Genomic DNA, 14,233 nt, shown 5'->3' on the forward strand with positions numbered 1-14,233 from the left:
CCGGCCAACCTATCTCCGAGATAATGTTGTTAGTAAATACAAATTTAACTGTTATCTTGGTTTCCTTAACTTTAAACGAAGATAAAAGCTCTTACTCTCGTTGGTGAATACAGATCTCAATAAAATATACTTCGCTCTCTACATACAAGGGGAAACCGTAGCTAATAGGTCGCCTATTTCGTTCACAATTTTGGAGGTAGTTCTACGTCAAACATAAACAGATACACGTCCAGTAATTTGTGCCATTAATCCTTATTTCACGAGAAAATTTAAAGACCACTTTGTTGTTAAATAATGGCACAAAAATACAGCCAGATGGATTGTTCGCATTCGACCTTACTTCAGTAACATACATTATGACATTTTGTAACTTTTACAATAGAATATGATTCTCATTCTTCTGAATGCAATACAGTTTTTTCCTCCATTGTAATATACGTTTTATCTTCCATCGGTGGAGTATTTAATGCTGGCGAGACCAAGTGTATATAGTGAACTATATCGTCTGTCATGGGACAGAACAAACTTGTCAGGTACTTTCATTACCTTGTCTCAGTCTCATACTTGGATTTTATAATATGAAAGAGAATGAAGTGTGAGCTATGTTAGTAATGCCATTCCAAGCTGGGTGAATTGCTGGCGGAATACAGGTGAGCGAATATTGTTACATTATAATTTACAGCCAGTCCCTGTTATTAATGACGTGGAAATGTCACTCATAGGGTCAGCTGGTGCCTGCATTTCGATGCACTTGACAGACCAATATGTAATAAAAATTTCTGACACGAAGAGGAAAACAATGAAAAACTACCGCACTCGTCACTTTCCTAGCAAGCCTCTTCAGTGACTGCGAAGACATCTATGATAGCTGATAATGAAGCTATTGATGATCCAATCAACCATCGGACTGAATACCCTACGTACACACCCTTCTCAATAGAACACAATTTCATCTCTTTTCATTAGTATAATCTCTTGCCCTCTAATCGGAAGAAAACACTGATTCTCTCAATGAAACGTTTTTCCGGATGTTAATGGAATATACTTCTCTCGCCTTCCTCAATTAATGTAATTCGTTCCCTCCTAGAATTCGCTTCCATCCCACAGGAATAAATTTCTAGATCAGTACACATTTAGGCAATACACTAATCTGTCTTGCCTTATACATTATTTTTTACCAGAACTCATCAATTATACACTTTAGCAGAATAGATCTAGAGTAATCAACTCACTTCGTACTCTCGAAGTATGGAGGGCTGTTCCCCAGAGAGTCCAACATGAGCGCCACTTGAACAGTAGTAGACATACTGGGAGGTTCCTGTAAACTGGCTCGCACTTCATCTGCCACGATCGTCAGCAAGATGGGCTGATAGGATCGAGTGATATGCACCAGCTCTTTTAGAGTCCTCGTAAAACTAACTGCCCCTGAAGGAAAAAACAGAGAGACAAACAGGAGACTTCAATGATTGTATAAGCACGAAACATTCAAACAAGTATTCTGTGCAGTCAATATTCAGTGTTATTACCTTCCACGTCAGCTCTCGCCATGGATGGAGTTTTCTTATTATCAGACAGGATTAATGAAATGCACTTTTTACATTCGCATCGAAGCTTTAAATATCTGTGGCCATTAGTTTTTCAGTGTTTTTAATATGAAAACTATCTTATAACTTTCATTACTATGGAAGTTTTACTTAGTATACAGAGTGTAACAATAACTTAAATCCAAATCATTCAGGGCACCCTTTTCAAACGTAGAACAAGAAAATATATTACGGTGGAACCTCGATATCTCGAATCACCTCGAGAGGTAAATTTTATTTCGATTTATCGAAATTTCGAGATATATAGAATACCATTTTAGAGCATTTATAGCACATAATTGAATCATATGTATCTGCGGGCTAATAGTGAATACATTATTATTAACAGTATTTTAAAATATACAAACAAACTCTCTTTTACGGCATCACTTTAATTATAACCCTTATCACAGTAACTTTTTAGAATACAGGATACAGTTCATACAGTAGTGAAACAAGAAACATATTTCCGTTAATGCCTTTGAAAAGAAATCTCTTAATCTCTTCTCTTTGTTACCGTTATCCTTTCCTCCCTTCACGTTGAAACTTCTCGTCAATACCACGCAGCCGAGATTCTTAAATGGAGCTTGTCATCCGCGACTTCGGGGGTTGCTTTTGTACGTGACCGGTAATTAATTCAGACCCGAGAAACAGCGAGGCTTCGCCGATTTTCCCATCACTAAAAGTTTTAGTTTTTCGGTTCCCGTCATGTTAGCTCCCAGCATCACTGTAACTCCTTTACTTGTTAACAGTTCGAGAAATCGAGAAATTCTTGAAACTGAATTTCAAATAAATCATCATTATCATCATCATCATCATCATCAAATTTCCACTCCAGTTTCCCGGGTGTGGTTTACGAGCGCTCTCCATTTTAGTCTATTCATGTACCACTGCTCCTTCAAGACTTCATCCCAGTTGATTCCTTTGGATGTGATATCTCCTTTCACTTAGTCCATCTCCTCCTAGGTCTTCTTTCCTGTAATCTCAGTATGCAAACATTGTTTTGCAATTCTTCTTTCTGTCATACGTTTGAAGTGACCAAAGCATCGCAAACGTGCCCTAGTTTTGGTCTCCTTCAGAAACTGATTTATTCCAGTTTGTTCTCTAATCTTCTCATTTCTTATTTTGTCTTCCCTAGTCTTTTGAATCATGCTTCTTAGAAATTTCATTTCTGAAGCCTGAAGTATTCTGTCATATTTTTTTGGCAGTTGTGCATGTTTCCAACCGATAAGTCAATATAGGGACAAAGTATGTTCGAAACAGAGTTTGTTTTGATCTTAGTGGCACTTGTTCATCCCGGAGCAGATATCGAACTTGCTGATAGAATTGACTGGATTTATGAATATAGTTATTTAATTCAAACTGTATTCTGTTGTCACTTTATATTATGCATCGAAGGTATTGATACTGGTTTACTGTTTCCAATTGTACACCCTCCAGCATTATATTATCTTATATAATATTATCTACAGCATAATAAGTTATTATATTTCGCGTAAAAAGAGAAATAAATATACGCGAAGAATAGGAAAAACGGCACCGAGCTCGATAGCTGCAGTCGCTTAAGTGCGGCCAGTATCCAGTAATCGGGAGATACTGGGTTCGAGCCCCACTGTCGGTAGCCCCGAAGATGGTTTTCCGTGGTTTCCGATTTTCACACCAGGCAAATGCCGGGGCTGTACCTTAATTAAGGCCACGGCCGCTTCCTTCCAATTTCTAGGCCTTTCCTATCCCATCGTCGCCGTAAGACATATCTGTGTCGGTGCGACTTAAAGCAAATAGCAAAAAAAAAATGAAAAACGGCCTGGAAATGTAAGTTACTTCGAGATACTGAAAATTCGAGTAATGGGGGTTCGAGATATCGAGGTCCGACTGTACATGGACATGGGCCAAGAAACGCTTTATTTCCACGTATGAACTCATTTTCTACAACTCTACATAGTACATTATTCATAGGAAGCACACAGGAACAGAAAGTACCAGAATACCAGAGGAAATGTTCCAAATATCCTCCGTTAACATCGATATATGGATCAACTCGCCGTCGCGTTGAATTCCGCATACGTGATTGTTGGGACAAAACTGTCTTGTTAACAGATCGTTGAACTCTTCTGTAGTGGCTAACACGCAGTCTAGGGGAAACAACAGTTTAAACTATTTAAACTGAAGGAAATGTAAAGGATTGAGGACGGAAGGAAATGACATAAAAGAAACATGACACAGTTTACCAACAACAGAGCTGAGTGACAAAGCGGATGCATATTGATAATTCTGTCATTGAAGTAACGTGTCCTAGCAACCTGCTGTATTAATGAGGCTCCTCGTGGGTGAGGCGTCTATTATATCCAGTCACTATGAGGCTGTCTATTAGTCCCAGTGACATCTGAGAGAATTTTTAACAACATTATGTAGCTATACGTCGCAGAATGCCTCAGACATTTAATAGAATTGCACCTGCGATGCCATCTAGTGGAGATGAATGGCAACAGGAGGGACAATGAGAACACGTTAAATATCAATAGTGAGTCGGTGGAAGGTAAGGTTTCTACAGTATTTAAGAATGCTTTTTCCGTGAAAACTTTCGTGAAGTTCCGTATTTAAACTGTATTTAAACTGTACGGTATTATTATACCTATATCGACCTCATCCACCCTTCTTGTCAATTACTGTAGTCCAAATAGGCATTTATTTACAATTCTAGCTTCCACACCCATTATTGATTTTTCCTTCTAGATAGATATGTTGATAGATAGAAACCTTTGTCCGTTGCAAGGCTGCGCTTCCGGCCCTCTCTTACGCTTAACTACATAAATAGTATTACTTAAAATACCAAAAATCCTATTAAAACTTAAATACAAAGAACAACAACTTATCACAAAAATCTTAAAGAAATTGAATACCAATGAAGGAACTACCTACAAAATAATGATTCGAAATATATTAACTTCATTAAAATAACTAAAAATGTAAAATTACCAATAATACGAATATTAAATAAATTTAACCAATGTTTGCAGTACTAGATAAAAATTAACTACTGTAATTTGTACTAACTCTGCTTCCAGCTGGTAAATACTGATATTTCAAATTTAATTACATTATTAATATACATTTTTAAATAACACATTAAGAGAGGGAAAGAGCATAATCAGTCCAGATATAGTATGAAAGTTATAGATTTCAACTAATCCATACTACCTGCCGACAGTGGGATTCGGACCCACTATCTCACGAATGCAAACTCACAGCCGCGTGCCCCTAACCTCACGGCTATTTCGCCAGATTAAACTGACCACGGATCTGAATGGCATTAAGTCAATTTCCCAAAATTAATTTTAAACATCTTTTATTAAATTAAAATTGGCCATTCATTAGTAAAAATATAACCCCAGAAGTTGCTTGACAATTGATATAGTGTGCTTGTTAAGTTCTATTCGAGTAATTACATTTTTCTCTACCCTGAAATGTAGTGAAAATTGACTTAATATTTTTCAGCTCCAGCTCATTCAGTTGAATTGCTCACATGGCTACAACCATTCGTTACATGTTTGACTTCTTGATATGGACTGAGGAGAATCGATACCAGTAGACTAAACTATTGGTACAGTGTGGAGGGTTTTTACAGAGAGTCATAACATTAATGGAAGCATTTCCAAGGTAAATCGTCCTTTGAGGCGGCAGACTTAATGTGTCGTACGACATAATTATGAGGACGCCAACTATGAGGCGAGTCTTTGCGGTAATAGCAACATGTTTGCTGCAGATCTGATAACGCCGGTTTATGGCTATCGACCGAGGGGTGCATGACCAGCAGGTCAATGACCTGTTCACAGTGGTCAGTACAGCTAGCGCGCACACTTCATGGTGCTCGCTACTTGTGGCTGCTACCCCATAGAAGGAGGCTAGCCACATTCAACATGCATTCGTCACGCATGTTGCTAGATTCTGATCGAGCAAATACTCTTAACTTGAAATAACCAATTAGGTTCCTCTGCCCAAAGAATGGATAACAAGCAGCAAGTTTGCATGAAAGTGCCCCTAACCCCTGTGGGTGAAGGAGGTACAATAACACCCCTGGTAACCCCTGCCTGTCGAAAGAGACGACTAGAGTTGCCGATTATTCTCTGAGACGTGTCAGGGCGAGTGGAGGATGTAACAGTTGCCTGATACATATAGCTCGTGCAGTAAAGTTGATCTAAAAACAGACCAGTGTAGTTTTTACTGGAGCTGACTTCTCTCTTACAGAGTACTTCTGATCGCACCTGCGAACTCACTGCATTAGCTCTGCTGCTCCTTGATTCAATCTCGCTTACTTTACTACCACAATGGGAGAATATACATGCTAATTACTTGAAATGATTAACCTGTTCCAACTTTGTATTCCCACCCTGACGTTCAGTTGTCTTAGATTTCTTACCTATTGACAATGATAGGCTAATTTTCATTATCATACTCATTGCACCTATTTTCAAGTTCTAAGATATTAGACTATTGGCTTTAGGGACAGTCTGTCTTTAAGACCAAGTCATTGGCATGGGCCAGACTGCTTACTATATTTTCACCTAACTGACTCCCTCCCTGTCACTTAATACCTTTTAGCAGACGACTCATGTAAGCTAAGAACAAAAAAGTGAAAAACCTGTAAGTACCTTTAACGAAGAACTCATTCTACGATCAGTTCTCACCGCAGGCCAATTGTTAACAAAAATGCGTTTGATTGATGTTAAAAATCTACTTTTAGTCCCCCAGTACGGCTAATATATTTTCCCTCGGTACACTGACATATGCCTTCTCCAGATCTACGAAACATAAACATAATTGTCTATTCGTCTCGTAGTTTTTCAATTACCTGGCACATACTGAAAATCTGTTCCTTACAGGCCCTCTGTGGTCTGAAACCGCACTGGTTTTCATCCAGCTTTGTCTCAATCACTGATCGCACTGATGCCAGTGAACACATTTCCTGGTGTACTGATCGATGAAATACCTCGATAGTTGTTACAATCCTCTATGTACCCTTGCAATTACTGCTTTCTTCTAATCAGAAGGTACCTTACTAACATTCCATACAAATATTATTTAGTGAAGTCTTTTCACCCCTACCTTTACACTATATTTGACCATTTCAGATATAATTTCACTTATTCCTGCTGCTTTATGTCAATGGAGTTTACCATCCTTTCCACTTCCCCAAACCTAATTTCACCAACATCATTGTCCTCCCCATGAGCTCGATCGTTCGCGACGTCGATTTATAGCATTTTAAGAGATAACCGGAGAGTTTTTTCATTGTTTTTCGTGTTCTGAAGTACCTGGAAAATTAAGATAAAACAGAGTGAACTAGTACACAGAACAGATGGTCCAATGGGGGTGGACCCGCCGGTCTCATGGAGTGGATGAAGGTGACAAAAGACGAGCTGGACAGTGGCAATTAGAACCGAGAGTTCTAGAATTAGCAAGTGGCCTTGTGGTGGGCAGTACCGTGCAAGTATTGAGCGAGCCCATGTTATCAGCCCCAGTCGCACTTCCGGTGGTCGAGGCCGCGTCTTGCCTTATCAGCTCTTGAGATCAGCCGAGCAGCACGCGAACTGGAGGAGGTGCTCGCAAAAAAAATGTGACGTGCCCCAACATAACTAACATCTGCTGGCAAATTGATCTCATGTCAGTCCCAATATATGTATAAGTTGCCTGCAAAGGATGTACTAGAACAAGGTCGAATACAGTGTACAGTCCGAAACTGAAGTCTACATACACCTCACAATTCCATGTAAATGTAAATAAAACAAGACGTTTCACTTACCTTCACTTACAAAATAAAACGATAAACTGGTAGATGCAATAATGTATTATTAAGTAAATGTAGAATTCAAGGCAATTTCGTCGTTGCGCCTCGAAATATAACAATGTGGTAATGTTCAGGGGAGAAATACTGACCCGCAACACATATGTCACTTAGAACGAAAAATCATTGATGTACAAAAAGCACTAGGAAAGTTTTGCAATACGAAAAAACGGTTGGCTGGACACCCGTGTTATCGTGAGGGATGAAAAGAGGGATGAAAACCGGTCTAGAAGACAGCAAGGCGCGACTTTCACACCAGTTGTTACCAAGCAGTGGTATTGAAAGCAAGTTAAGATATCAGTGTTGTCTAAAGGTGAATATCGCGCAATTATCCGCTACAGTTTTGCTCGTGGATTAACTGTTGACCAGTGCCTGCAGGAAATGACTCCTGTGCTGGGAAAAGACTGTCCACATCGGACAACAATTTTCCGCTGGTACAAAGAGTTCCAGAAGGGAAATTTTGGGGTTGAAGACGATCCTCGTTCTGGGCGACCGTCTGGATCAGTGAGTGAGGAAAGAATTGAAGTTGTGAGGAAAATGTTGCAGCAAGAGGAGAGGCGGTTGACATATTCATTCATTCAATTCTACACGACCATCTCCATGTTAGAAAGGTTTGTTCCCTTTGGGTGCCCCCATTCACTTTCAGAGGAACAAAGGGCACATCGAGTGAAATGGTGCTGGATAATGCTAAAATAGTTTGAAAATGGGACTTCACCGTAACATCAGTAGCATCGTTACAGGTGACGAAACTTGGCTTTATTATTACGATGTCACAACAAAATCCCAGAACAAGGTGTGGCTGTTTGAAGATGAGGGTACTCCTGTGACTGTGCGAAAGTCAAGATCATTGAAGGAAAGGATGATTGCAGTATTCGTCACTAAACGGGGCATCCTGACTCGGGTTGTGCTAGAAACACAAAGGACAGTTACTGCGAAGTGGTAAAGGGAGACTTGTCTGCCTCAGGTCACCCAGGCTCTCAAGCAGTTCCGTCCAAGGTCACGGCTCAACACTTGGCTCAACACTTGGCTCTTGCATCACGACAATGCTCCAGCACATCGTGCTAATATAACAATGGTTTTCTTGCCAGATCAGGGTTGACTGTGCTGGATCACCCTCCATACAGTCCTGATCTTGCCCTATGTGACTTCGCACTCTTCCCAGAAGTGAAAATGAAGCTGAAAGGGCAGCGTTTTGCATCCGACGAGGAGCATCTGGCGGGATGGGATCAAGAGTGTGAAAATGTAACCGAAGAAAAGTGGCAGAGTTGGTTCAGTGACTGGTTTCGACGTATGGAGAAGTGTACTGAGTGTGGTGGAAATTATTTTGAAAAGGTCTAAAGCGTTCACTCACAGTGAACAACTTTCCTAGTGCCCTTTGCATCGTTCACTTCTGAAACGAAACAAATTTTCAGCAACAAATGTGAACATACGCACACACATATTACAGTCGAATCACGATATCTCGAACCTCCATTTCTTGAATTTTCAGTATCTTGAAGTAACTTAAATTTCCCGGCCGTTTGTCCTATACTTCACGTGTATTTATTTCTTTATTACTCGCAATACGGTTATACGAATTTCTCGATTTATCGAAGCAAATATTTCCTCCCTTCAAGCAAAAAAAAAACTAACTCGAGTTTTGCGGAACATAAACCGTGCAATACGGCATTTGAGGTTTGTGAGGAACAAATAACAAGTAAGGTAAAAGTTACAGTGATGCTGGGAGCTAATATGCCGGGAACCGAAAAACTAAAACTTCTAAATATCGGGAAGTCGGCGAAGCCTCGCTGTTTCTCGGATGTGAATTGGTTACCGGTCACGTACAAAAGCAGCCCTCGAAGTTGCGGATGAAGAGCTCCATTTACGAATCTCTGGAGCATGGTATTAACGAGAAGTTTCATCGCGAAGAGAGGAAAGGTTAACCGTAACAAACAGAAGAGACTAACGAATTTTTTCCAGAGGTATTAACCGAAGGTATGTTTCTTGTTCCACTACCGTATGCACTGTATCCCGTCTTCCAAAAAGGTTACGATAATAAAGAGTTATAATTAAAGTGATGTCGTAAAATAGAGTTTGTTTGTATAATTTTAAATACTGTTAAAAATAATGTATTCAGTGTAAGCCCGTAGATACATATGACTCAGTTATGTGCTATACATGCTCAAAAACGATATTACCGGGCGAGTTGACCGTGCGGTTAGGGGCGCGTGGCTGTGAGCTTGCATCCGGGAGATAGTAGGTTCGAATCCCACTGTCGGCAGGCCCGAAGATGGTGTTTCCCATTTTCAAACCAGTCAAATGCTGGGGCTGTACCTTAAGGCCACGGCCGCTTCCTTCCAACTCCTAGGCCTTTCCTATCCCATCGTTGCCATAAAACCTATCTGTGTCGGTGCGATGTAAAGCAACTAGCAAAAAACGGTATTCCCTATATCTCGAAATTTCGATAACTCGAAATAAAATTTAGCTCCCGAGGTGATTCGAGATATCGTGGTCCCACTGTAGGTTCAGTAGTTTGTGTCTCACCTTTTGCAGCTATCACTGCTTCCAAACGCCGACGAATCGATTCTAGTAGGTTTCTGGTGACATCTGAAGAAATGTTATTCCATTCTCTTCTTATGGCAAGTTTTAAATCATGCTTCCTCTTAATTAAGTATTAATCCTCCCATGGAGGTCTTCCAAAGATGTCGAGAATGGTTAATGTCGGAAGACTGGGGAGGTGAATAAAATTGCTAGAGAACATTGTAAAGCAGCCATTCTTTCCCTATTACAGTGGTATGATTAGAGTCATTGTCATGTTGAAAGACACAGTCATTTCCTAGGTCAGGTTTTTCAGCAAACTCTTTCAGATTTTTAATATATCAATATGATTCTCTTTATCCACTTTGCTTCCAATGAATAGCAAATTTGCTACCCCAGCACTAGACATGCAACCCGAAACAAGAACGTGATCACCTGAATGTTTCACTGATGGAACAATTATTTTCTTTTTCGGAGGATTTCATTAGGTTTTCCCCATACTTCCCATCACACTGAAATAAATTGAACACTTTTTAAAAACATTTTAAACATTAATAAGTGAATCTTATGATTTTGTTTTTACGATACTGATTCCAGATTTGACCTGAATTGTTTTCTATCACCCACGATTTCGTCATAATGTTACTTCATTATAAACTAGAAAATAATGGAACATACTATACGGATTAAACCAAAGATTTTATTTAAGTCTAAACATGGTAATATCTCTATTACATCGACTTATACTTCCTTCCCGGTTCTACTTGAAGCTTCTGGTATAGTTTATTCTCCTGTGAGTCGCTTGCTGAACTTCTCAGTGAAGTGACCGGCAGTAGTCTCCCACCATATTGGTATTCCAGCGGCCCTAGTACCTTCTTTTCATCACTTTGATATCTTGATGGAAACACTCACCCTGTTCCTCACTCACATACCCCAATTTGTCCGGGAAAAAATCAAGGTAACTATTCAAAAAATTAATCCAGCGTGTTGGCTAGAGTGGAAATATAACGTGGGTCATTTTTATTCCCCATGAACTTGGTAACAACCTGCTTGAATGATATCCAAGCCTCTATCTCATTGACTTTCATTCTTGTTTGGAATCGAACATAATTTTTCGGATATAAGGTCCAACAAACACACCTTGGTTCAACTTTGCGACTGATAAATGAAGAAACTTCTCGCAAAGATACATACATTTTCCATCATTGAGTAAGGCTTTCACGAACAGTTTCCATAGGCCTAATTTGATGTGTAGAGGTGGCAGCAGAATGTTTTGCGGATCCGCGAGGTTCTTGCGCATAAAGAGGAAAAACAACAGTCAAGAGGGCCGCGATCTAAGTATCCTTATACATACTACACACCAGTGCAACCACTGCCATCTTAATTTAAACCAATTTTTACCTATTTCAATAATTTCGAATTTGCTACAAATTTAATTTCCTTAAATATTTAGTTTTGAATACGGAGGGATATGAGCTACGAATTTTAGGTAAATAAAATATAAGTATGAGAATATATTATTTATTTATTCCTAAAAATCCTTTTCTTAATCATCGTTATCCGAATGATTATATTACCAGTTTGTCTTTTTCTACCACTACGAGCGCTAATGTGAGTCAATGCATTGTTTCACCTCAGCACCACTACGAGCGCTAATGCGAGTCAATGCATTGTTTCACCTCAGCACCACTACGAGCGCTAATGTGAGTCAATGTATTGTTTGACCACAGCACCACTACCGGCGCTAATGTGAGTCAATGCATTGTTTCACCTCAGCACCACTACGAGCGCTAATGTGAGTCAATGTATTGTTTGACCACAGCACCACTACCAGCGCTAATGTGAGTCAATGTATTGTTTCACCTCAGCACCACTACTAGCGCTAATGTGAGTCAATGCATTGTTTCACCTCAGCACCACTACCAGCGCTAATGTGAGTCAATGCATTGTTTCACTTAAGCACCACTACTAGCGCTAATGTGAGTCAATGTATTGTTTCACTTAAGCATGACTACCAGCGCTAATGTGAGTCAATGTATTGTTTCACCTTAGCACCACTACTAGCGCTAATGTGAGTCAATGCATTGTTTCACCTCAGCACCACTATGAGCGCTAATGTGAGTCAATGCATTGTTTCACCTCAGCACCACTACCAGCGCTAATGTGAGTCAATGCATTGTTTCACCTCAGCACCACTACTAGCGCTAATGTGAGTTAATGCATTGTTTCACTTAAGCACCACTACTAGCGCTAATGTGAGTCAATGCATTGTTTCACCTCAGCACCACTACTAGCGCTAATGTGAGTCAATGCATTGTTTCACTTAAGCACCACTACTAGCGCTAATGTGAGTCAATGTATTGTTTCACTTAAGCACCACTACTAGCGCTAATGTGAGTCAATGCATTGTTTCACTTAAGCACCACTACTAGCGCTAATGTGAGTCAATGTATTGTTTCACTTAAGCACCACTACTAGCGCTAATGTGAGTCAATGCATTGTTTCACTTAAGCACCACTACTAGCGCTAATGTGAGTCAATGCATTGTTTCACTTAAGCACCACTACTAGCGCTAATGTGAGTCAATGTATTGTTTCACCTCAGCACCACTACTAGCGCTAATGTGAGTCAATGCATTGTTTCACCTCAGCACCACTACCAGCGCTAATGTGAGTCAATGCATTGTTTCACCTCAGCACCACTACCAGCGCTAATGTGAGTCAATGCATTGTTTCACTTAAGCACCACTACTAGCGCTAATGTGAGTCAATGCATTGTTTCACTTAAGCACCACTACGAGCGCTAATGTGAGTCAATGCATTGTTTCACTTAAGCACCACTACCAGCGCTAATGTGAGTCAATGCATTGTTTCACCTCAGCACCACTACCAGCGCTAATGTGAGTCAATGCATTGTTTCACCTCAGCACCACTACTAGCGCTAATGTGAGTCAATGCATTGTTTCACTTAAGCACCACTACCAGCGCTAATGTGAGTCAATGCATTGTTTCACCTCAGCACCACTACTAGCGCTAATGTGAGTCAATGCATTGTTTCACTTAAGCACCACTACTAGCGCTAATGTGAGTCAATGTAGAGTTTCACCTCAGCACCACTACCAGCGCTAATGTGAGTCAATGCAGAGTTTCGCTTATGCCCTGATAACTATATTCAGTGTGGACATATTTCAAAAATTAAAAAAGCTGAGTGTTTTCAACCAAGGAACACATTAAAGAAAGATTTTAGCCTGTTTTTTCCGGTACTGTATTTAGGCAGGAAGTGATTTTCTAAATTTGATTTTTTAGTTTGATAGAGCTATCCAAGACTCACAGTTTGAAACCTTTCCGGGCACTTTAGGCCTTCAACTTTCGGTACAGTTAAGGATAGAGTTTAATTTTACGTTTTGGTTAGTTTGGGGACCACTACTTTGCTAACAAATGTTTAATATATCTAGCCAATGTCACTGCACTGAAATGGTCAGGAAAACACCGCGATACCTCCTCACAGAAGACCTGCACCAAATTATTCTAAAATATCATAATTTAGAGCAATGACAATTGATACGAAAATATCATATTTTAGTTAGAAAATGATACTTACATGGTATGTTGTGCACCAGAGATCGTATTATGCACAAATTTTGCTGAACATTTAACTTTTGTCACACATTTATTCGACAACAACGTGTAATGCCAATAATAAACTAGTTAACTCATTTTCAAACGAGATCTCTCTGCACAAAATTAATAATAATAATAATAATAATAATAATAATAATAATAATAATAATAATAATAATAATAATAATAATAGACAACGCGTATCACTTGTGCGGTTTGATATTTTTCGAACTTTACTTGAACAGTTTTAATGTTGAAAACATTCCTAAGCAGATAAAGTAGGTGTTCCCATACTACAAAAAAACCTAAAATTAAGCAATTTCCTCAATTGTGGCGAAATCTGAAGGGCTCAAGTGCCCGGAAAGGTTTCAAATTGTGAGTCTTGAATAGCTCTATGAAAAAAAATAATCAAATTTCGAAAATCACTTCCGGCCTAAATGCAGTTCCGGAAAAACAGCCTAAAATCGCGAGTTTCTTTACTCGTTTTCTTTTTGACTCAAATTCTAGCCAAATTTAACTTATTTACATTATTATCTCTGTAATGTGTTCTTTGGTTCGGTAGGCTTTTCTTTATTTTTTAAAAATGTCCACACTGAATGTAGTTATAAGCGCTTAAGTGAAACTCTGCATTGACTCACATTAGCGCTCGTAGTGGTAGAAAAAGACAAACT

The 14,233-nt window shown here is 39.4% G+C and overlaps 1 protein-coding gene across 1 annotated transcript in view; it reads right to left on the reverse strand.

Annotated features, from left to right (window-relative positions):
• Cad86C (Cadherin 86C) overlaps positions 1-14,233 on the reverse strand; it is a 162,285-nt gene that overhangs the window by 116,384 nt on the left and 31,668 nt on the right. Inside the window, exon 8 of the mRNA XM_068229096.1 lies at positions 1,233-1,425. Within this exon, the coding sequence (XP_068085197.1) occupies positions 1,233-1,425 (193 nt within the window). The remainder of the gene's footprint in view (positions 1-1,232; positions 1,426-14,233) is intronic.

Source organism: Anabrus simplex, chromosome 8 (genome assembly GCF_040414725.1).
Source record: "Anabrus simplex isolate iqAnaSimp1 chromosome 8, ASM4041472v1, whole genome shotgun sequence".
Lineage (NCBI taxonomy): Eukaryota > Metazoa > Arthropoda > Insecta > Orthoptera > Tettigoniidae > Anabrus > Anabrus simplex.